The sequence below is a fragment of the Pelophylax lessonae genome (genome assembly GCF_965119305.1).
Source record: "Pelophylax lessonae genome assembly, chromosome: 1".
Classification (NCBI taxonomy): domain Eukaryota; kingdom Metazoa; phylum Chordata; class Amphibia; order Anura; family Ranidae; genus Pelophylax; species Pelophylax lessonae.
The window spans coordinates 811,797,007-811,820,753 of NC_138768.1; the positions used below are offsets into that span (position 1 = coordinate 811,797,007).

Genomic DNA, 23,747 nt, shown 5'->3' on the forward strand with positions numbered 1-23,747 from the left:
AAAAAAAAAAAGAAACTTTAGTTACACTTCACCAACAAACCAACAAACCTCTAGCTCTAGTAGTTGTTCTCAACTACAGGAACCCCCGACGTCACTTAAAACACTTCACATATAAATAACACAGGGTGGTCCTCTTTTATTAGAGTGGTGCTCTATGGAAGCCTTGGGTCTAAATAAGACGTAAGTGCAGTAACAAAACCAACATCATAAAAAGCTTAGGATCAGCTGTCATCATCTGTCCAGGCAGCGGCTTTGGAAAAATAACAAGGTATCATTTATGACGATACTTGGTCTCTTTCTCGTAAAATGAGTCACACCACAGAGTACAGGACAGAAGACACTTCATACACAAGACTCCAGATACATCAACAACCTGACAGGGACATGTCAATCCGCACACACCAATCTATACAAATGGGTATTGCATCGGATTCTTGGCTGGCCAGAGAGCATCTGAAGGACTACAAGCCCCAGAATGTATTTGGACTCTGGGGGGATGGGAATCAGGTTGCGATGGGTGAGTTGCATGCTACATCCGATTTGGCATTGTGCTGGTTTTAGAATAGCTGGAGACAGCAAGCTGCCCATCCTTGTACTACACTCAGTTACCTGGCACAGCATCAAAGACAATAAAAAAAGAAAAAAAACACACAGGTAGCAAGTTTACTAGTGAATGCATTGGCATAAAACTCCAAATAATCCAAACTCCCGTCTTCATACGCCCAGATAATTTATGACACAGTGGAACATACTGGATACAACATGTAGAACTGTGCTCAGCCGTCTTGGCTCAGTGCTCAAGAGGACAGAAAACCAGGTGGCTCATGTGATGAAATGGTACAGGGTGTGGCCAGTATCCACAACAGCCAATCAGAATCATCTTGTGTTGATTCAAATTTAGGAAAGTCAATTCTGTTTGGCTGTAACAGGTTAAGGCCTTATGCACCCAAATAAAGTGGACCTCCACCAATGAAATTAATTTCAGCTCACATGCTTCCTCCACAGTAAGTTAAGAAAATAAAATACGTTTTTTTAAAGTTAAGAAAACGTAATCAAACTTATTTTCTTTATTACTGCCACTTTCTGATTCCTCGTCTAGAAGATGTAGTTTTGGCCAGCTGCTGCCTCCTGGGATGCGTAATGTGGAGCAGGGTTTCTAATGCAGGATCCCGCATTTGCAGGGTCTCACAGATGTGAGCAAATTCTGCAGGTCTCAGACACGTCTCGTAGAACCACCATCTTGAAATTCCAATCGGGAAACACAGCCGAAGGCCTATACCAGGTACCGAATACCTTGCAGACCTATGGCATATCATGTACAAGATCTCATGCATGCCATGGGTCCCTGCCTGGTGTTCGAGACCTGAGACCATTCGCTAGATCTCACAAATCAAGAGTTTTAAGATGGCAGAAAACGAAAACTTTGACTGCAAGGAAGACTGGACCCTTGGTTCAATTGACCCCCCCACAGCACCCGGAGATTAGAGCCGCAGGGTATTGGGGGGGGGGGGGGATGCAGAGGATTTTGGTTTTCAACCTGACATACAACCAGCAATGACCCATCTCACTACTGATATCCTGTGTTGTCACCCTCTCCAACAGAGAATACAAACAGCCATTTCAACATGCATGGCATAGTTCACTGTGACACCATGAGGAAACCAACTACATTGCTGGATTGTATAAAAGGTAGGAAGGGGCCACAAAGAGACTGCAGGAGACGCAACAAAGGATGGAAAATAAAGGTGCCAAAACACTTCATATTTTTTGAAAGTAGTAATTTGATTATAAAACACAATGCTTTGGTAAATGAAATCATTCAGTTAAGGCCCCTTTGACGTGATCACCTCTGTTCCGACCCAGCAGGGGACCTCTAGTTGGATCCCCTGCCAAGTGAAATCATAAATAGAAAGGGATGCTAGGTATGCGACATCCGTATCTGATCCATCTTTCCTCTATTGTAATGGAAGAAAAAAATAAATAAAAACACAACAGACCTATGTAATCCCTATAAGTGGCCAGACGTAAACAGATGTGAGCCGTTTATATCCAATCCTTTCTATTCAGGTCTGTAAAATCTTATCTGGATGCAAACTTAATGGGGGAGATCATTTTTGCTGCACACATATGTACTCATATAGGGGCCGCACAGGTGTTCTGTGCAACCCCATGCAGGCAGTCCCATTGAGGTTCTATTGGAATGCATTGGCTGCATGGACACAACCACTGCTCCTAATTTGATAGTTATGCGGGTGCATGCACTGAAAGGAACACTGTTCAGGAAAATGTACGCGTACACATATCAAATTGGGGGCAGTCGCTGCGTCAGAACACACATGAATAGGACTGCCTGCATGGCGATAACTGGAACACCTGGGCATCCCCATGCGAGTAAACATGGCCCTCACACAAAAGATACGCCCCCATGGGAACAAGGCCTTACCACCAATCGATTCCATTCAGGTCTGCAAAATCAGACTTAAAAGGATAGATTACCTTTCCATAAAACCTGTCTATGTAGCTAAGGGATGTTTGTAGATTAAAACAAACTGTGCAGCTCTGACTAAAGATGAATAATACCCTTGCTATAGGTGTGGGCTCTTTACATATCTTATGAAGCCTGACTGGAATACTTCCAGGACATTGCTAAGTGAGGCCTAGTCATCACTCTTCACCTCCACCATCACAGGATGGAGCGTTTCTCCGATTTAAAACCCCTCACATATCCTCTCTTCCCTTAAGCAATAGTTCTAAACTCAGCATTTGAGACAAGAAGAGAGGCATCTAAGAGTAGCAGTATGAGACTTTATTAGCCATAATAAGTAAACAACTCATAAGATGATGGTATGTAAGCGTTCATCAAAAGAATAAGAGTCCCCACTTTGCACGACCGGACTATGGGCTATCGGCGATCATAGTCAGGGAGGCCGGATGGAGCCTTCGGCTGTGTGGGTGGATAGCAACACCACCTGGAGCTGGTCCAAAGGATCCTGGGGGGGGGGGGGGGGTCGGTGTCCCGGGTGTCCCAAACAATAGGCATGGCACGCGTTTGGAGCATGGGTGCTCCTTCAGGCCGAGAGAAGGAGAACGCATGCTCCGAACACGTGCCATGCCTATCGCTTGCGACACCCGGCTTTTAGTGCGATGCCTATTCTACCTTTGCTAAGCATTTGCAAGCTCACTCCTGTGATGGTGGAAGTGAGCAGTGAGGACTAGGCCTCACATAGCAACGTCCTGGGAGTATTCTAGTCAGGCTTCATAAGGTACGTAAAATGGCCTACACCTATAGAAAGGGGATTATTCAATTTTAGTCAGATCTGCAGTTTGTTTTTATCTACAGATGTCCCCTTATCTGCACTGGCAGTTTGGTGGTAAAGGTGAACTATCCTGTAAATGCAAGCTTGCTGCAGGCAGTCCAAGAACCTGAATGGGCCTATAGAGATACACTGCGTCTGCCGAAAACAGATGGAGAGAACGCCTGTGTGAAAGGGGCCTAGGGGGTTAAATCTACTTTACCACCCAGCAGAAAACCAACATGGCACCTGCAGAACAAAATGGCGCCTCATTTGTTTGGCCACCCTCAGCCTCCAGCAAATACTGAAGCCAGGCCGTGCAGAAATAACCAAGTCATCGTGTCAGCTGCCATTCACCAATTGTCCATTATTAATAAAATTATCCGAATACCAATGCAAATGGAGAAGAGGGGGGGGGGGGGGGTACAACGCTCCCTCCTTTTTCTATTGCCTCAGCACAGATTTCCATTCTGTCCGCTCTGAATAGACTGACCGGCAGCTCCGAACTGCAGAAAAAGAGTTTGCTGACCTTGCTAATCATCCCTGTCACAGCCAATGAACGGCGCACACATTCACCTCTCCCCCTGCCTCTCCAATTTCATTCATAAAAAGAGTGAAGAGGCAAAAGAGAAAAAAAAGAAATGAACATTGTTCAGTGTGCAGCGGCTTCTGAGGTAGAAAAAAAAAAAAAAAAAAAGAAGCAGAAAAATGAGGGGGAAAGGCCCAGAGGAGGGCCCCCGTGTTTTCAGCTTGGATTCTATTCAGCGAGCCAAGCTGCCATCTGCCTCTTTCTTGCCAGGAGTAGGACCCCCTTCCCTGCGGGGACGTGAAAACGGACACCGCTTCTATATCGCCTAATGGGCATCATTCATAAACTCGCACACACCTGGAGAATGCCTCCTCTCAATGTGTGTTTTATGGGGGCCGGCGCTGGCACAAAGCGCTCGCTGTTCGCCGCCCTGTGTGAAGAATTAGCTCGCTAAATGGGAGGGATAAAAAAAGTTTCCTGAGCCCCTTTTCTATGGAAAATGAAACGCAAAATTTAGCAAAGAACGAGTGCCACCAATAAGCTTATAACGCACGCGCCATTTGACTAAATGAGCTTTCCTTTCATGTGCTGCAGCTTTAAAACGCAGCGGATGAAAAAGCTCCCTGTGTGTTGTTGTGAAGGTCTCTCGTCTACCTATACGAGCAGCCCGGACGCACTCTGCCGCTGTGTGACCCGAGCGTACCGCACCCAGCGCCGCAGACGAGGAGAGCCCCACAGAGTGCAATATGACATGGACATCATTAAGGGCCCATTCACAATAACGTATCTTCTTTGTGACTTGCGATGAGAGCTGTAATGCGTTATGATGCGCTGTCCGCTATTCCACACACCGTCCGCTATTCCACACACCTCAACGTTTCAGAAAAATAATATCGGACGGGTCCGGACGGGTCATATTTTATGAATCGTACTGCAAAACAGTGCAGAGATGTGAGCGCTACATATAGATGACATCAAGACTGAGCACATGCGTTAGAGTGCGTTGTAACAGTGCAGTGTGTATGGGCCCTAAGGGCTTGTTTACATTTGTGGTGCCCTCTGAAGAGCAATACGCAATGGTTTGACGAGTGGTGAGGACGCGTTCTGTTGCCTCCTTACCACCTCTTATCCTCTAAAAACACGCACCACCACCCAGCAACCGCTTGCATTGCATGTGGCTGTGAGGTGGCCCCATTCAGGGGAGGAAAGGGGGGGTGATGTTTACCACCCTGTCACGCAAAGCATCGCGGACGCCCCCCATACGCTGCTTTTTCAGGTTAAGGGGGAGTGGTGGGAGGCATCCTTCAGCTAGACACCAAGGAAATGAAAAATCTACCCTTGCTGCGGAGCGTGCTGCTGCTGGAGCTAAATGCTCATTTTTGTCAAGGGTACCAGTAAAAAGTTCTCTATGTCTTACTTCAACTCCAGAGGGTAGCAACCAATGGGCCACTTGACAAGCTGGGACCCTAGTCCTTCTCCTGGACTGAAATACCAGCTCTTCGTTGCCACAACCCTGTAAATCCTGGTGTCTGGGCAGTTCTTCTCAGGCACAAATGTCTGACACGGATCAGCCCCTGCTGCAGCCTACATCCTTGTAACTTGCTGCAAAGTTACAATGTTGCAGTCTGATCCCTGGAGGAGAGGAGACTGAGGAAATGCTGACATCATCATCTCAGCCTGGGCTAAGTCATTAGATAGGAGCTCAAGAACTGCTTTTGGGGCTGTGATGATGGACTTTGGGTGATGGCATCGGTTTGAGACGCTCCTGTGACCATTCCAAATTCATTGATGGGTGCATCTGGCCTGCCGGAGACCTCCTTCTGACCCCCAATTGACTTTCCATTGCATAGACTTGCAAAACACTTCTGACACAAACAAAGATCCACTGATAACTGTAGAGCTTTTCTGAACCATGTAACATCTTGGAGATGTCTTCACCCAGACATGTAAAATGACTACTTTAAAGTAGTTGTAAACCTCAGACATGAAAATATGAACAAAGCACATCCCTCTATAGTGTGTACTTGCTTCAGTCCAAATCAGTAAGGCTTCATTGAGCACATCGCTTTCTGGCATTTTTCAGGCGTTTTTTTTGCAGGTGTTTGGGAGGCAGGCATTGACATCTGCAAAAAAAGAAGCTTCAGGCACTTTGAGCTTCAGGCATTTGAAGCACTTTGAGCTTCAGGCGACAAAATGCTCATATATGAACAGGAGCCATTGAAACGAATAGGATTTTGCTTGTTGGGCATTTTGAGACTTCAGAGTTGAGCATTTTACGAGCCGAAAAATGGTCAGGTGTGAACAGGGCCTAAGTGCCATTTCTCTCTGCTGCTCCGTTCCTCTGCTATCTGAATGAGTCACTTCTGACAGGTTTTCCTGATACCAAGAGGGAAAAAAAAAAAAAGTGAAGGGGAGGAAGCTCCAGCCAACCATCTAAAGCCTCAGCTCTGTTCCTGTGTGAAGGAGGGGTGGGGGTGGGGTGTCCCTTCCCTCCAATCAGCTACCAGAGCTCTCCACACTGAGCTCTGCAGTATGTTATTTCAGCTCCCCACCCCCTGCTTTCTAAAAGCTCAGACAAGCGTTATAAAATGCTGAACTTTAAACAGATGTAGAGAAGAGAAGACTTCAGATAAAAAGGTACAACTTATGCATGAGAATTTATTTCACCTCTGTATATCACCTGAGGCCACTTCACTGGGTATATGGAAGGGTTTACAACCACTTTCAATTGGATCACCCCCTGATTTCATACAAAAGTTTCTCCCCAAACCCGGCCGCAGATCGGCATACGCCTGTTCAGTTAGCGGCATAACCTAACCTGGCTGGTTGTGAAAACGGATGCTCCAAGCTGGTGACCGGTGCACATCCTTTTCCAGGTTACTGATTCGCTGATTTTAGCACAGCTGCAGGAGTTTCCTGGATAAAGCAGTACTGAATGAATTTACTCACCAAATGCAAAAAGGTGGAAAAATTGATCTGCTGCAACAACATTTCACCAGATATAGCTTGAAGGAATAAAATGAAACCATTTCCCTGAACGGTTAAGCCAGAATATACATAAATAGTCTGTATTCACTAACAGGCTGTGATTACGCAGAAACACAAGCTGGACCTGCAGATAAATGTGGGAAGACCAATCTTCTACAGAACACACCGCGGGAAAACACACTCTCCAGGCTACGCATACACTGCAGCAGCAATTAATCACCGTGTCTACAAACAACATTATATATTCTTATTTTTCCCACACCTCTGTGGTATAATGACTCATTGACATCGAGATCGCAGAATCGTTTAGCACAGCATAAGTCCAGGTCTTGTATGGACTAGTGTGGAACCCACTAGCACTGCTTAAAAAAAAACAAAAACCACACACAGAATGTGTGTTCAACACAAACACACACACACTGCAACCAGACTTGTTTTAAGAACTTCAAAGCAATGGGGTAAAATGGAATGCTATATTTTCTACAGATCGAATGTTATTCATGGAGAAAAAGAAAAGTGTGAATGGGGAAAATACTGCATTGTGGCCACTAGATGGAGCTGAGGAGCATCCTAATTTCTTAGGATTCTCGCCATCTAGTGGCTGTAATGTGGGATCCCCATTCACACTTTTTTCTTTTCAATAAGTAACATTTGATATGCAGAGAATAGAAAATACATATTATATATGTATTTATATTAAGATAACAGTTGATTTTGCCCTATTGCTTTGAACTTCTAAAAGCAAGTTTGGCCACAGTGGGTTAACCACTTGCTGACCCCCTAACTTGGAAAGTAAGCCATGATTTTGACGTTAAAAAACAGTGTTATAGCGGTCATAACCCCGGTATAAATTTTTTTCCCTTAGGCCTCTTTCACACGGAGCGGACCGTATTTCGATCCGCTCCGGCACTTTTTTTTTTTTTCACAGAGCGGATGACACTTGTGTCATCCGGTCCGTATGTCCGCATATCATCCCATCCGTTTGCGGATGATATATGGACATAATGTATGTCTATGGGATTGCGGATCTCAGCAGATGACATCGCTGACATCCGATTTTGCGTCCTTTCCGTTTTTTAAACAGAAGAAAAAAATAGGGTTCTGTTCCAAAAAGCGGAACAGAACTGAAAGAATGCAAATCGGATGTCAGCGGATGGTCATCCGCAATCCCATTGACATGCATTATGTCTGTATATCACCCGCAAATGGATGGGGTGATATAAGGACATACGTTCGGAACGCCCATGTGAAAGAGGCCTTAGGCTTTCCAAAGAAAGGGATTCTTCCCCCCCCCCCCCCCCCCCCGCCGCTTCCAGGTCATTTTTTGAGCTTAGTGGATCCATCCGTTAAGCCCGGAACAGATCTGTTTGCTGGGCAGAAGTCAAGTGAGGGCAAGATGGCCGCCAACCGTCTATGTCCTTGGAATGCCCGGAGCAACCTCTGATGTCACTTCCGGTTTTCAGGCATAAAACAAAATTTTTTTTTTCCTAAAAGTAAAAAAAAAAAAAAATTTTTCTTCTTCTTTGGTTTTTAAAAAAGGTGAATGAGAGATTTGGAAATGGTTGTAATTCCTACACCGTTCACCTGATTTGGATGTAAATACCCTCAAATTAAAGCTGAAAGTCTGCAGTTAAAGCAAATCTTGTTTGTTTCATTTCAAATACATTGTGGTGATGTATAGAGCCAAAAAGATTAGAATTGTGTCGATGTCCCAATATTTATGGACCTGACTGTACATCCTGAAGCCTGAGTGAAAAACTCCCAGAAGAGTCACAGGAGTGAACTCCCAAAATGCTGAGCTCAGAGCTACTGCATCAGGGAAGAGAAAGCGCACGTGAGATGGTTTGAAATCAGAGAAAGAGCTTGCTCCTAAGATGGTGGAGGTCAACAGAGTCCCCTAGCAACAAGGCGGGGCGGGATGACGCAATTTCTGGGAGTTTTTCAGTTAGGCTTTAGGAGATACAGAAATGGCCTCCAGCATAGCAAGGGTATTATTTAACCTTGGTCAAAGCTGCAGAGTTTGTTGACCAAAGTTGGCGTTAGGACGTTGCTAAGAGGCGCAGCTCGTACTACTCACCTCCACCATCACAGGAGTGAGCTCTTGCTCGGATTCATACCCGCTCACATGCCTTTTCTCTCCCCTGACGCAGTAGCTCTGAGTTCAACATATCGAGAGCTCGCTCCTGTGATGGGAGTCTCTTAGCAACACCCTAGCAACAAGGCAGGACGGGATGATGCAATCTCTGGGAGATCTGGTTTTAGACAGGCTTCATGGGGTACATAAATGGCCTACACCTATAGCAAGGGCAGAATGGCCATCTCTAGGAGTTTTCTATTCAGGCCTCATGAGGTACATAAATGGCCTACACCTATAGTAAGGGCAGAATGGCCATCTCTAGTTTTCTATTCAGGCCTCATGAGGTACATAAATGGCCTACACCTATAGTAAGGGCAGAATGGCCATCTCTAGTTTTCTATTCAGGCCTCATGAGGTACATAAATGGCCTACACCTATAGTAAGGGCAGAATAGCCATCTCTAGTTTTCTATTCACTCATGAGGTACATAAATGGCCTACACCTATAGTAAGGGCAGAATGGCCATCTCTAGGAGTTTTCCAGTCAGGCCTCATGAGGTACATAAATGGCCTACACCTATAGTAAGGGCAGAATGGCCATCTCTAGTTTTCTATGCAGGCCTCATGAGGTACATAATGGCCAACACCTATAGTAAGGGCAGAATGGCCATCCCTAGGAGTTTTCCAGTCAGGCCTCATGAGGTACATAAATGGCCTACACCTATAGTAAGGGCAGAATAGCCATCTCTAGTTTTCTATTCACTCATGAGGTACATAAATGGCCTACACCTATAGTAAGGGCAGAATAGCCATCTTTAGTTTTCTATTCACTCATGAGGTACATAAATGGCCTACACCTATAGTAAGGGCAGAATGGCCATCTCTAGGAGTTTTCCAGTCAGGCCTCATGAGGTACATGAATGGCCTACACCTATAGTAAGGGCAGAATAGCCATCTCTAGTTTTCTATTCACTCATGAGGTACATAAATGGCCTACACCTATAGTAAGGGCAGAATGGCCATCTCTAGGAGTTTTCCAGTCAGGCCTCATGAGGTACATGAATGGCCTACACCTATAGTAAGGGCAGAATAGCCATCTCTAGTTTTCTATTCACTCATGAGGTACATAAATGGCCTACACCTATAGTAAGGGCAGAATGGCCATCTCTAGGAGTTTTCCAGTCAGGCCTCATGAGGTACATAAATGGCCTACACCTATAGTAAGGGCAGAATGGCCATCTCTAGTTTTCTATGCAGGCCTCATGAGGTACATAATGGCCAACACCTATAGTAAGGGCAGAATGGCCATCCCTAGGAGTTTTCCAGTCAGGCCTCATGAGGTACATAAATGGCCTACACCTATAGTAAGGGCAGAATAGCCATCTCTAGTTTTCTATTCACTCATGAGGTACATAAATGGCCTACACCTATAGTAAGGGCAGAATAGCCATCTTTAGTTTTCTATTCACTCATGAGGTACATAAATGGCCTACACCTATAGTAAGGGCAGAATGGCCATCTCTAGGAGTTTTCCAGTCAGGCCTCATGAGGTACATGAATGGCCTACACCTATAGTAAGGGCAGAATAGCCATCTCTAGTTTTCTATTCACTCATGAGGTACATAAATGGCCTACACCTATAGTAAGGGCAGAATGGCCATCTCTAGGAGTTTTCCAGTCAGGCCTCATGAGGTACATGAATGGCCTACACCTATAGTAAGGGCAGAATAGCCATCTCTAGTTTTCTATTCACTCATGAGGTACATAAATGGCCTACACCTATAGTAAGGGCAGAATGGCCATCTCTAGTTTTCCAGTCAGGCCTCATGAGGTACATAAATGACCAACACCTATAGCAAGGTAATTATCCAACTTTGGTCAAAGCTGCAGTTTTTTATCTATGGGTACCCCTTCTGCATAGGCAGTTTTTCTGGTGAAGGTGAACTAACCCTGTAAGGGGACTCTGTTGTAGGTAGACACTAACCAGCATGGCCTGTATTTCTACTATAAACCCCAATTCCCACCAGTGCTGGAACTTGTAGTGCTCCACCAGCTCTGACAAGACGATTCTACAGTGTGCAATGAGATGACATTACAAAGAGCGCCTGAATCTCATAATACTGATGAAGGGGTGAGGGAGGACCATTATGTGTTAAGTGCTTCCACACAGAGCTGCCATGACAGTAATTGCACTTGTTTCACCTTGATTGTAGCAGACGTAAGAAAAACCATTTTTATGAAAAAAGCCGCCTGTCACTCATCACAATGCATTAAAAATGAGATTCAATTCAATATCTGTCTGTGGGCAGACAGGAGGTTATAGGGCGTAATAAGTTCCTTCATAAAGCAGCAGCCAACTTGGAGGTGATTTCACGTTACCGTAGTCAGCGGTTGCCGTTGGTTACCACACTAGGTTTACAGGCCTGTACTTCATGTCTGTCCCAGATAAAGATTTCCCATAGCCATCAAACCCAGCCAGAACATCGCTTTCCTCATATATATACACACAATAAAGATGCACTGAAATGTTGGCGTTTTTGGCATTTTGTCGATAGAGAAAAAAGGTGCGGATAATGGCTTGGAAAACACACTCCATTTTGCCGCGATTTTACTGTGCTTATGGTTTGTTTTTCATAGGTCACGTGACTCAAAATCCTGCATCAAAAACGTAACACGGGTACATTATTGAAGCGTTCTTGCTGCGTTTTCAATGCATTTCAACGGGGAGGTTTGTTTTTTGCTGCAGTTTTTTAACTACAGTAACCAAAAATGCAGCAAGCAGGATTTTTACACCACAATGAAAGCACAGCAGACCAGCGTGAAGACATGAATAGAATTTAAAGGGATGCATTTTTCTTGAGCTTTTCTTGCGCTGAAAAGGGACCGACAAATTCATATTCATTTAAATTCATGATAATTAAATAAAAAGTCAAATACATTAATAAAAAAAAAAAAAAAACCTGTAATTTTCCAAAAATTTCCAAAATGTACCAAAATTTCCCACTTAAGGCCTCATTTAGACACGCTTTGAAATTTTACCATTAACACACCTTCAGCATTCGGATGCGTTTTTGTACAGGTTGTGTTGCCTTCCAGATGCCTCCTGCGTGTTGGTCTTCTATTGTATAGATTCTTGTACCATCACCTTGTCTAGGAGCGCTTTGCTGTGCTGTAAATGCCATAGGGGCATTTGTGAGACGATTGTGGCACATTTACATTGACATCAATGCTAGTGGTAAAGCCAGCCAAACGGGATATCGGAATAATTTTGGTGCGACACAAGGAAAACATGACCATGTGAACAGCACGGACCGCTGCAATGCACATCATTTTGACAGGAGCTTGTGGGGCTTCAAAAACGCTGCTCAAATGCCTGCTTTTGATGCTAGTGTAAACAGGAGGAGCTGCTGTACTAACTACCCCATGTTAGTACAGCGATCCCCCTGCTGTGCTATTGAGTTCTGACAGGGGGGACAGCCCTCAATCAGGGCGCTCAGCCATTGGCTGAGTGCCCTGATTGGGAGCCGATCAGCAGATATTTTTTTGGTCGTGACCCTATGGACCGACTCTACGGCACGGGCACGGGCCAAATGTCGGCTGGTTTCTGTTGAACCGGCCAATGCCGCCCGACAATCAGCCCGTGTGTACTAGGCTTCAGTCTATCACATTTTTTAAAAGGGCAGGTGATGCTTCATAAATGTAATGATGTAATAATGGTGCCCCTGGGCCAATTGTAGAGATGAGGCGCTGGATTCTATCAGAAGATAATAATACGACACAATGGCTCTGCTGAGGCAGCTCCTGACCCCAACAAGGTGTCCCCCCTCCTACAAAGGGGCCCAGATTTGAAGTTCTACTTTTCCCACTTAAAGAGGAAGTAAACTCTCCTCTGTAACTTGTACCTATAGGTAAGCCTATAATAAGGCTTACCTATAGATCCTGTAAATATCTCCTAAACATGTACCGTTTAGGAGATATTTACCTTACATGCAGCCAGTGACGTCACTGGCGCATGCGCTCTGAAGGAACGGCCGCTCATGCCGTTCCTTCAGAGCTCCGTCCTGTGCGCGGGATTGACGTCACCGCGGCTCCGGGCAATCAGATGGCCAGATGCCGCGATCCCGGAAGACGGGCGACTGGACATGTCGCCCGCCATACAGGTAAGCGGACGGCATGGCGGGGGCTCGTTCTAAGGTAAGTATTTCATAATGAGCTAGTATGCGATCCATACTAGCTCATTATGGGTTTCTCTTGCAGGTTGCAAAAAGAAGAACATTTTTTTTTTTTTTTTTGGGTTTACAACCTCTTTAATGACCAGGCCATTTTTTGTGATACAGCACTGCGTTACTTTAACTGACAATTGCGCAGTCGTGCGACGCTGTACCCAAATAAAATGAATGTCCTTTTTTTCCCACAAATAAAGTTTTCTTTTGATGGATGGTATTTGATCACCTCTGCAGTTTTATTTTTTGCACTATAAACAAAAGAAAAAGAAAAAAAAAAAAAAAAAAACACAATATTGTTTACTTTCTGCTATAAAACATTCCCAATAAAAAAAATTTAAATCAAACTTTTTTCATCAATCTAGGCAAATATGTATTCTGCTACATATTTTTGGTAAAAAAAAAAAAAAAAAAAATCCCAATAAGTGTATATTGATTGGTTTCATCGCGTCAAACTAGGGGAAAGATTTATGAAAGTGGTTAGGGAGTACATTTTACACAGACTGACAGCTCTGCCAACAGGAACCTTCGACCCGTGTAGAAAATATGCATCCGCCTGGGTGAATGTGCCCATAAACATGCATACATCGGTAAATTTAAAAGTGATACTAAACCCAGGAGCCCACATTCACTATATCTGGTCTCCCACAGTACACAGATCATGGAAATGCTATTTTAGTAAATATAAACTGCTAAATACCTTTTATCACCAGCAGTATATAGCAGTCTTGTAACTTCTATCAGTGTCTGGTTAAAGCTTGTAGGAGGAGTTTTCATTCTATTCTGACTGTTCTATGAGGCTGCAGGACCCCTGACCCTCTGTCTGGACAGTGCTGATTGGTCCTGTGCGAATCAGACCCAAATCCGGTGCGACCTCGCAAGGCATTTAACTCACGGGCCGGCCTGTGTTTGTGAGGCTATGTCGCGGCTGACCTAGCGAAGAGCTGCAGTCTGCACGCGCTGTCTGGATGGATGGACCACTGGATCTAGATGATCCAGCCCATCGCCCCACTCCGGCAGTTGATTGTAGATCTCCCGAGAGAAAAAAAATTGATAGGACCAGAGATCCCACCAGGAGTCTACAGTAGGTTCTTACTCCTGACTAGACAGATTAAAACTGATTACTTAGAGCAGAGAGGGGGGTTATATACCAGCTGAGGACGGCTCATGGGCGTAGCATGGTGTTTTTTTGTTCTGCCTAGTCCTACCCCCTGGAGGAGGCAATATAACCCAGTAGTTATGATTTATGGAGCGCTGTGTCCATCGATGAACAAAAGAGAATGGTTCTAAATGGTGCGATTCAAGTCGCTCTGACTTAGAAAAAGGATTCTGCACTACTTTGGTGCGATGTCAACACGACTTGCATTGATTGCTGTTAAAGAAGTCATATGCAAGCCGCCATGAAGTTGGATTTAAAGTCAAGCAACTCTGAAGCCGCATCAGTGTGAACAAGGGCTTACTGCATATGCTGACTGATTTTACTGTTGTGAGTTTAGAAACACTTTAAATCTTTGCTTTACAACAAGGCTAGAAAGAAGAACAGAAGAAATTTACACATACAAACAAGTAATGGCCACAACGCGCTTTTACACATAGAAAAGGTTTACGGGCCAATTCATTTTTTTTTTCAAATTTTTTTTTTAAACTACGCAGATCTTTTTGTAAATATCCACCAGTACACTTCTGCATGAAAATCAGGATTTCATTACACATGTGCGCCTCTTCAGCTATGGGATACTACTTCCAGGCAATAGAAATGTGTAAGCCCAGCTTTGATTAGTCTTTGTAGACAGAGCATTACTATTTATGAGACTTTTACAAAGCAGTGCAGACTTGGTATCATGAAAGAACTACAAGTCCCAGCATCCCATGTCCTGGAAACCTGAAACTTTTAGCTCCCCAACAACAACTAGAGGGGCTTACTCTACAGTATTTGTATTATCCAGCAGGGTGGATAAAAATCAATGATTTAAAAAAAAAATGTTTTTGGAGTAAAAATCTATCTAAAGACAGTTTTCTATTCAAGATACAGTAATAATTTAGTTTATTCAGCATGAAATGGAGCTTAGTTATGTAGCGTGAGGCTGTATATTTTGCAATATTTACATTTTTTGGAAATTCATTCAATGAATACAAGCTCTGCAAGCGATGATAACAACATGCACTGCATTGATGCATTCACACAATTTCACAGTAACCAGGAGATAAAACAAAGTTCAGGAATATTCCTTTATCATATTGTTTTGCACATCTATGTACACTACAAACTGTATGAATAAATTGGTTCCGATATCGCTGTTTAACTAACATGGCAAGCTTATTATTCAGGCATTCCCCACAGATAAAAGTCGCCTGTCTCTTCAAAGTAGTTCACAAGTCTCTAAACAAGTCTCTAAACAAGTCTCTAAACAAGTCTCTAAACAAGTCTCTAAACAAGTCTCTAAACAAGTCTCTAAACAAGTCTCTTCAAGTCACGGGGCGACTTTCTGGTAGTGGTAGTGTGAACCAGCTCTAAAAAGGAAACTTCCATTTTGTTTGCAAATATTAAAGATTCTAACTACCAGCAAGAATAAGGCCCCTTTCACGCTGTCTGCTCCATCGGCGGACTCTGTTTTTCTCAGCAGGCGATTGATTCGCCGATCCCCCGCTGAGCAGGCGGATGGCAGCTCCGTCTCCGCGCTGTGTGCAGAGACGGAGCTGTCAGATCCCTGCTGTCCTCTATAGGGGAATCCGTTAAGAACGGACCGATTGTCCGTTCTCATCCAATCCGATCCGCCAGACGGATAAAAAATAGGGTTTCCATTTGTCCAAATTTGACAGACAGGATCGGATCGGATATCAGCGGACATGTCTCCGCTGACATCCGCTGCCCCATAGAGATGCATGGGGCATCCGTTCAGATCCGCCTAAAAAACTGACAGGCGGATCTGAACGGTCTGCGTGTGTGAAAGAGGCCTTAGTCCTTACATTTAAAGAGTACCGGTCATTCAAAATCCATTATGGCAGCGCCTGTTAGCGGGCATCCATTCACCTGCCGCCATCACGTCGCTCCCCTTCTTGTGTCACTGCCGCATCACCAGCCATCCCATTAAAGTGAATGGGACTGTTGGTGAGTAAACAAGTCAGAGGAGGAGCCGCTGCGGGACAGAGATGACAGTTGCTCTTTAAAATTTTTGATTTAAATCAAGCTGTTTTACTAGCGATTTAAATAGACTTTATTTAAATGAAATCCACTGTGCTATCCAGCGATGAAGTTCCTGACAGCTCTGCAATTCCCATCCATGTCCACAAGGAACTGCTCCGCAGTGTGCTCAGCAACGTGCACAGAACACATACAGCATGCAGGAGAATACAATCCCAGCCATTGGAGAAGCCGTTACGGCTGCATTATAATAAAAGAACATTTCAATGTGTAGGATAGTGTGCTTGTAACATTGCAGGATGCAAAGTAACTTATCGACCACAGCAGATGTCACAAATGATTACACCGGCTTGTACACTTCCAGCGCACGGACTCTTGAAAACAAGCCAACCACTTCACAATCCTGGCACGTTCATTAAAAACACACCGTGTAGTTACAATGTAGGCTGTAAACAGCAACACACTGAGCTCCAGGCTTGCAGTGAGGAAGCGGCTAAAAATTTCCATCACACTTGACAATTTTACACGACACCAATAGTCGCAGGCAAAAGTTATCCACTGCAATCAATTATACATTTTCTAGGTAACAGAAGTCGTAGTTATTAGTATCTGCCATATAATGATTGCAATTGACCACACACACTGACAAATAGCAGATCAGCTGAAAGCTCGGCTCTATTAGGACTGCACACATTTTAAGAGTCACCACAGAGGTTACAATCTGACTACACAATCTTCGTACAATCAACTTTAGATTTACCAAAACTATTTAATATGAGCACCTACCTAGACCAATGTGTTTCCAATCAGGCTGACCCTTGTACTACATACTTGTTGGCTGATCTAGGAGATTGTACAACAACATTGTCACATGTATAGTGAAGTCTGATGTCAGGTGGGCGATTCGGCCTCTAGAGACAAATCCCCAACTGCAGGTTAGCTAAAGAGGCGGCCAGTTTGTCCCTATGGAATCGTTCCATCTGCAGCTTAGGCAGCAAGATTTCGCTCTTCCCACTAGCAAATCGAGATGCAGCAGTGTTTGGACCAACGACAAAGCAACGTCTCGCTGCGTCTGGATATAAAGAGAGTAGGCAGACGCAGGGAGATGTCGCTCTTCCCACTAGCAATCGAGATGCAGCAGTGTTTGGACCAACGACAAAGCGACGTCTCGCTGCATTTGGCTATAAAGAGAGTAGGCAGACGCAGGGAGAGGTCGCTCTCCTCACTAGCAATCCAGATTCAGCAGTGTTTGGACCAACGACAAAGCAACGTCTTGCTGCGTCTGGCTATAAAGAGAGTAGGCAGACGCAGGGAGATTTAGCTTTTCTCACTAGCAATCCAGATTCAGCAGTGTTTGGACCAACGACAAAGCGACGTCTCGCTGCATCTGGCTATAAAGAGTAGGCAGACGCAGGGAGGTGTCGCTCTTGTTGTTAGTGCGAGCGTTGCAGAATGTTAATTGCTGGAGATAGGAGTGAAAATCTTGCTGCCTAAGCTGCAGATGATGCAATTTCATTGGGGCCAAACCGCTAGCCTTTTTAGCGACTTTGCCTCTGGCAGTTTGAGCGAAATGGCAGGGTCGCCTGTGTGACATCAGACTTATGGTGACTACATACAACGATCTAATCAAACGAGTATTAGTGCAGGAACTACTTTTGAAAATCGATGCAAAGCCGGCGTTGCACTGATTGGGACAGTGCCATTGCCGGCAATAGGCTGCCATTTGAGATCGCATGTCAAATCACACCAATGTGAACGGGGGCTTATTGTCAAAGCTTAACCGAACAGGCTAAAGTTAGAAGCCGATTGGCTACCATGCACAGCTGCACCAGATTTTCAGTCTCCAGTTTTAAGCTAGGTTCACACCTATGCAGGCTGCAGCTGACGCGTTTCGTGTTTTTGATGCATTTTTTGGAGGCGTCTGTTATACAAGGGAAACAAAAACGCAGTGGAAACACATAAAAAAAAAATGCAAGCACTATGCAAGTCTATGAAACCAAAAACACAACCTGCTGCGAGTATAAAAATTCTCTGACCCTTTCCAAGAAACGCAACAATTGAAAACGCACATCTGTGAACGTGTCCCATAGAAAATCATGTTCACTGGACTGTATTGCGTTTCTGCAAAACTGAAAAACGCACAGGTGTGATCCTAGCCTTAGTAAATCAACACCATAATGTTGTTTTGAGCAAAACCAAATAATTTCATCCACAATTATTCCCATCAGTCTGGACAGAACATCTCATCGCAGCAAAGTAGATAGATCAATGATCAATCGAAGTGTTTGGCACATCAAACGATCTTTAGGTGTCAGTTCACACTGATGCAAATTTGATGCATTATTGGGTCAGATAAAATACTTATAGGACCGTTTATAGTCATTAAATAGTGCAGTCCCAGCCTCCTCTATAATAAAAGTGTTCTAATGGAGACATTATGGGTGACACCATAAACGCTGATTTAGTCTAAACTGCACTCATTAAGCCACTTAGAAGAAGAGCTCCTTATGTAAACTCCCCGCACAGATTAGCAATCAATAACAATGGGAACTGTGACATTATCAGAGCAGATTGGAATGGTTTGGTCCCGGGTGCCCATACATTGTAACAATGGGGAACTGTGACATTATCAGATCAGATTGGAATGGTTTGGTCCCGGGTGCCCATACATTGTAACAATGGGGAACTGTGACATTATCAGAGCAGATTGGAATGGTTTGGTCCCGGGTGCCCATACATTGTAACAATGGGGAACTGTGACATTATCAGATCAGATTGGAATGGTTTGGTCCCGGGTGCCCATACATTGTAACAATGGGGAACTGTGACATTATCAGATCAGATTGGAATGGTTTGGTCCTGGGTGCCCATACATTGTAACAATGGGGAACTGTGACATTATCAGAGCAGATTGGAATGGTTTCATCCCGGATGCCCATACATTGTAACAATGGGAACTGCGACATTATCAGAGCAGATTGGAATGGTTTCATCCGGGTGCCCATACATTGTAACAATGGGGAACTGTGACATTATCAGAGCAGATTGGAATGGTTTCATCCGGGTGCCCATACATTGTAACAATGGGGAACTGTGACATTATCAGAGCAGATTGGAATGGTTTCATCCCGGGTGCCCATACATTGTAACAATGGGGAACTGTGACATTATCAGAGCAGATTGGAATGGTTTCATCCGGGTGCCCATACATTGTAACAATGGGGAACTGTGACATTATCAGAGCAGATTGGAATGGTTTCATCCCGGGTGCCCATACATTGTAACAATGGGGAACTGTGACATTATCAGAGCAGATTGGAATGGTTTCATCCTGGGTGCCCATACATTGTAACAATGGGGAACTGTGACATTATCAGAGCAGATTGGATTGGTTTGGTCCAGGGTGCCCATACATTGTAACAATGGGGAACTGCGACATTATCAGAGCAGATTGGAATGGTTTGGTCCCGGGTGCCCATACATTGTAACAATGGGGAACTGTGACATTATCAGATCAGATTGGAATGGTTTGGTCCTGGGTGCCCATACATTGTAACAATGGGGAACTGCGACATTATCAGAGCAGATTGGAATGGTTTCATCCTGGGTGCCCATACATTGTAACAATGGGGAACTGTGACATTATCAGAGCAGATTGGAATGGTTTGGTCCTGGGTGCCCATACATTGTAACAATGGGGAACTGTGACATTATCAGAGCAGATTGGAATGGTTTGGTCCCGGGTGCCCATACATTGTAACAATGGGGAACTGTGACATTATCAGATCAGATTGGAATGGTTTGGTCCTGGGTGCCCATACATTGTAACAATGGGGAACTGTGACATTATCAGAGCAGATTGGAATGGTTTGGTCCCGGGTGCCCATACATTGTAACAATGGGGAACTGTGACATTATCAGAGCAGATTGGAATGGTTTCATCCCGGATGCCCATACATTGTAACAATGGGAACTGCGACATTATCAGAGCAAATTGGAATGGTTTCATCCGGGTGCCCATACATTGTAACAATGGGGAACTGTGACATTATCAGAGCAGATTGGAATGGTTTGGTCCTGGGTGCCCATACATTGTAACAATGGGGAACTGTGACATTATCAGAGCAGATTGGAATGGTTTCATCCTGGGTGCCCATACATTGTAACAATGGGGAACTGTGACATTATCAGAGCAGATTGGAATGGTTTGGTCCAGGGTGCCCATACATTGTAACAATGGGAACTGTGACATTATCAGAGCAGATTGGATTGGTTTGGTCCTGGGTGCCCATACATTGTAACAATGGGAACTGCGACATTATCAGAGCAGATTGGATTGGTTTGGTCCAGGGTGCCCATACATTGTAACAATGAGAACTGTGACATTATCAGAGCAGATTGGAATGGTTTCATCCGGGTGCCCATACATTGTAACAATGGGGAACTGTGACATTATCAGAGCAGATTGGATTGGTTTGGTCCTGGGTGCCCATACATTGTCCCGCACTGTACACACATTAGTCAGCAGCAACAAATAAACAAGCTCCAGTGTCATGCAGATCCCCCCCTCTAAGCACCAATGGAGTTAATCTGCAAGTCAACCAGCCCGATGATTAATTAGCGCCCTCAAACAATGACCCCCCTGCCGCTCTCCTAGTGCAAGCCAGGGACAAGACGGAAATTTGCATTTCTCATGAAGGTTGGATTCTCCAGGCAGGCTGCATGAGAAAGTCTCCTCTCCCTCCCAGCTCTGCCATTCAAAGTTGAAAGTAAAGAGACGTGTTTTTTTTTCATTCCTGGACGAGCAAACATGTGAATGTTTGCGAATCCATGGGTAAACGGACAAGAGGGTGGATCCGCGTCCTTACCTGCTGATTTTCTGTCCGCTCTCTCCTCCTCTGGCTCTGCGATGGGAAGCCTGGCTGCTGGCACCCCGCTCACCGTCACCAGGAACAAGCAGAGGGCGCCCCACACGCCGATCATTCCAACTGGGATCCCTCGGCAAAGGGATGGCTTGCAGCCCCCTCCAGCCCTCGGCATTCTATGGTCGCATACTTTATTCCGGCCTCCTTGGCAATGTTAATCCTTGCGAGAACCTGCAAAAATAAATAAAGAGTCGGCTCAGAACACTTTATTCTGGAAGAGATAATCAAGCGGTGGCTAGAATTCAGTGAAAGGTGATTGGTTGTCAGAGATCACAGCACTTAAAGTGGTTGTAAACCTCAGACATGAAAAATGAACAAAATGAACAAAGTATATCACTCTGAAAATTGTACCATCTCACTGCTTCTGGATCACAAGTATTGGCATAGTACAGATTGGGACAGGAGCGGGGGGTCAATGGCAACGCACAAAAACACGTTACTTGACGAGCTTCAATGGCAGTTAACCAATGGCAGTTAAGGCAGTATTAAACTAAAGGCTGATCCCCGCAGGCACCCCTATTATTCCCCTGAGCTCCATCTCGATCCAGCAGGGGGTGGGGGGGTCAATGGCAACGCACCAAAACACGTTACTTAACGAGCTTCAATGGCAGTTGCCAATGGCAGTTAACCAATGGCAGTTAAGGCAGTATTAAACTAAAGGCTGATCCCCCCTCAGGCACCCCTATTATTCACCTGAGCCCCATCTCGATCCAGCAGGGGGTGGGGGGGTCAATGGCAACGCACCAAAACACGTTACTTAAGCTTCAATGGCAGTTGCCAATGGCAGTTAACGCAGTATTAAACTAAAGGCTGATCCCCCCTCAGGCACCCCTATTATTCACCTGAGACCCATCTCGATCCAGCAGGGGGTGGGGGGGGGTCAATGGCAACGCACCAAAACACGTTACCCAACGAGCTTCAATGGCAGTTAAGGCAGTATTAAACTAAAGGCTGAAGGTTTTTTTTTTACCTTCAATCATTCTAAACATACCTTCAGTGTGCAGATCTCCCTCAGACAGACCTATTATTCACCTGAGCCCCATCTCAATCCAGCAGGGGGTGGGGGTCAATAGCAACGCACCAAAACACCTTACTTAACGAGCTTCGATGGCAGTTAACCAATGGCAGTTAACCAATGGCAGTTAAGGCAGTATTAAACTAAAGGCTGAAGGTCTTTTTTTACCTTCAATCATTCTAAACATACCTTCAGTATGCAGATCCCCCTCAGACAGACCTATTATTCACCTGAGCCCCATCTCAATCCAGCGCTGTCCCAGGTCTCTCCCTCCTCATTGGCTGGGACAGTCAATCATAGCCAGTGAGGGAGGAGGAGGGGGGGGCAGGGGGTTGCAAGCCTAATCTGTGCTCTGTGTAGTAGAGGTGGCTCAGGAGCGAGCCCGAACGAGTGCCCCCAGAGAATGCATCTTGCTCTGAGGGCACTCAGCTGGAAGGAGGAGGAGCCAGGAACACCAGTGGGGGACCTGAGAGGAGGAAGTTTGGGGCCGCTCTGTATATATTATATTTCTTATTAATAATTGAAACCTTTTAGTATCACTTTAAATCCAAAACCAAAAATGTAATATATTGCAGCTTACCAATCATTAGATGTGGTGGCTGCATTCGTTTTCTTTTTTTTTTTAGGTTTTCTTCCCTCTGTTTTTACCTGGTGATCTGGCCAGTAACACGCCTCCTGTACTAGAGCACCGCCCCCACACTGAATGAAGGAGCACAGGGGGCACATTTGGACAGCAACATTGTCAGTCTGGGGGGTGGGGATGGGAGTGTTAGCTGTACTGTACTAGCAGATTTAAATACACTAACAAAGCTAGATTCCAGCTAATAATTCAGATAAAGCAAACACCCCCCCCTTTTGGAGTAAAGGCTTTACATAAATAAAAGCTGATCATTTTAAGCACCTCTGTAAGTTTTGAATGGTTTTTCCTCATCCCTGTAACGGCAAGAGAGCTTCTCTGTTGAAGGACAACAGACTTACTGGCTGGATCACCAGGAAAGAAAGAAAAAGAAAGAGTAAGCTTCAATATAACAAGTGTTTTCTTTATAGTTTAATGCCACTTTAACCCCCTATACTCCAATGGCAGTTGAACCCCCCTATACTCCAATGGCAGTTGAACCCCCCTATACTCCAATGGCAGTTGAACCCCCCTATACTCCAATGGCAGTTGAACCCCCCTATACTCCAATGGCAGTTGAACCCCCCATATACTCCAATGGCAGTTGACCCCCCCCCATATACTCCAATGGCAGTTGACCCCCCCCCATATACTCCAATGGCAGTTGACCCCCCCCCCATATACTCCAATGGCAGTTGAACCCCCCCCATATACTCCAATGGCAGTTGAACCCCCATATACTCCAATCTCAATTCCTCTGAATCGGCCAAAATTCTAACCTGCTCTGATAGCCACTGATCGCGTCTGTCAGAATACCTGAAAACTGACTGCAACCGATTGGCTGAATGCGCTGTTTGACCCGCTCTTTCGACAAGAGTCGATTGAGTATTCCTTTTTTGTCATGCCAGCAGGGCTACCCACTTTAGGAAATGCACTCAAT

General features: G+C 44.9%; 1 protein-coding gene across 3 annotated transcripts in view; it reads right to left on the minus strand.

Annotated features, from left to right (window-relative positions):
- FGFR3 (fibroblast growth factor receptor 3) overlaps positions 1–21,346 on the minus strand; it is a 147,667-nt gene extending 126,321 nt beyond the window's left edge. For all 3 annotated transcript variants that reach the window (XM_082265535.1, XM_082265534.1, XM_082265533.1), the window contains exon 1: positions 21,120–21,346. In XM_082265535.1, coding sequence (XP_082121661.1) covers positions 21,120–21,291 — 172 coding nt within the window. In that variant the 5' untranslated portion in view covers positions 21,292–21,346. The remainder of the gene's footprint in view (positions 1–21,119) is intronic.
- Positions 21,347–23,747: the final 2,401 nt, after the last annotated feature.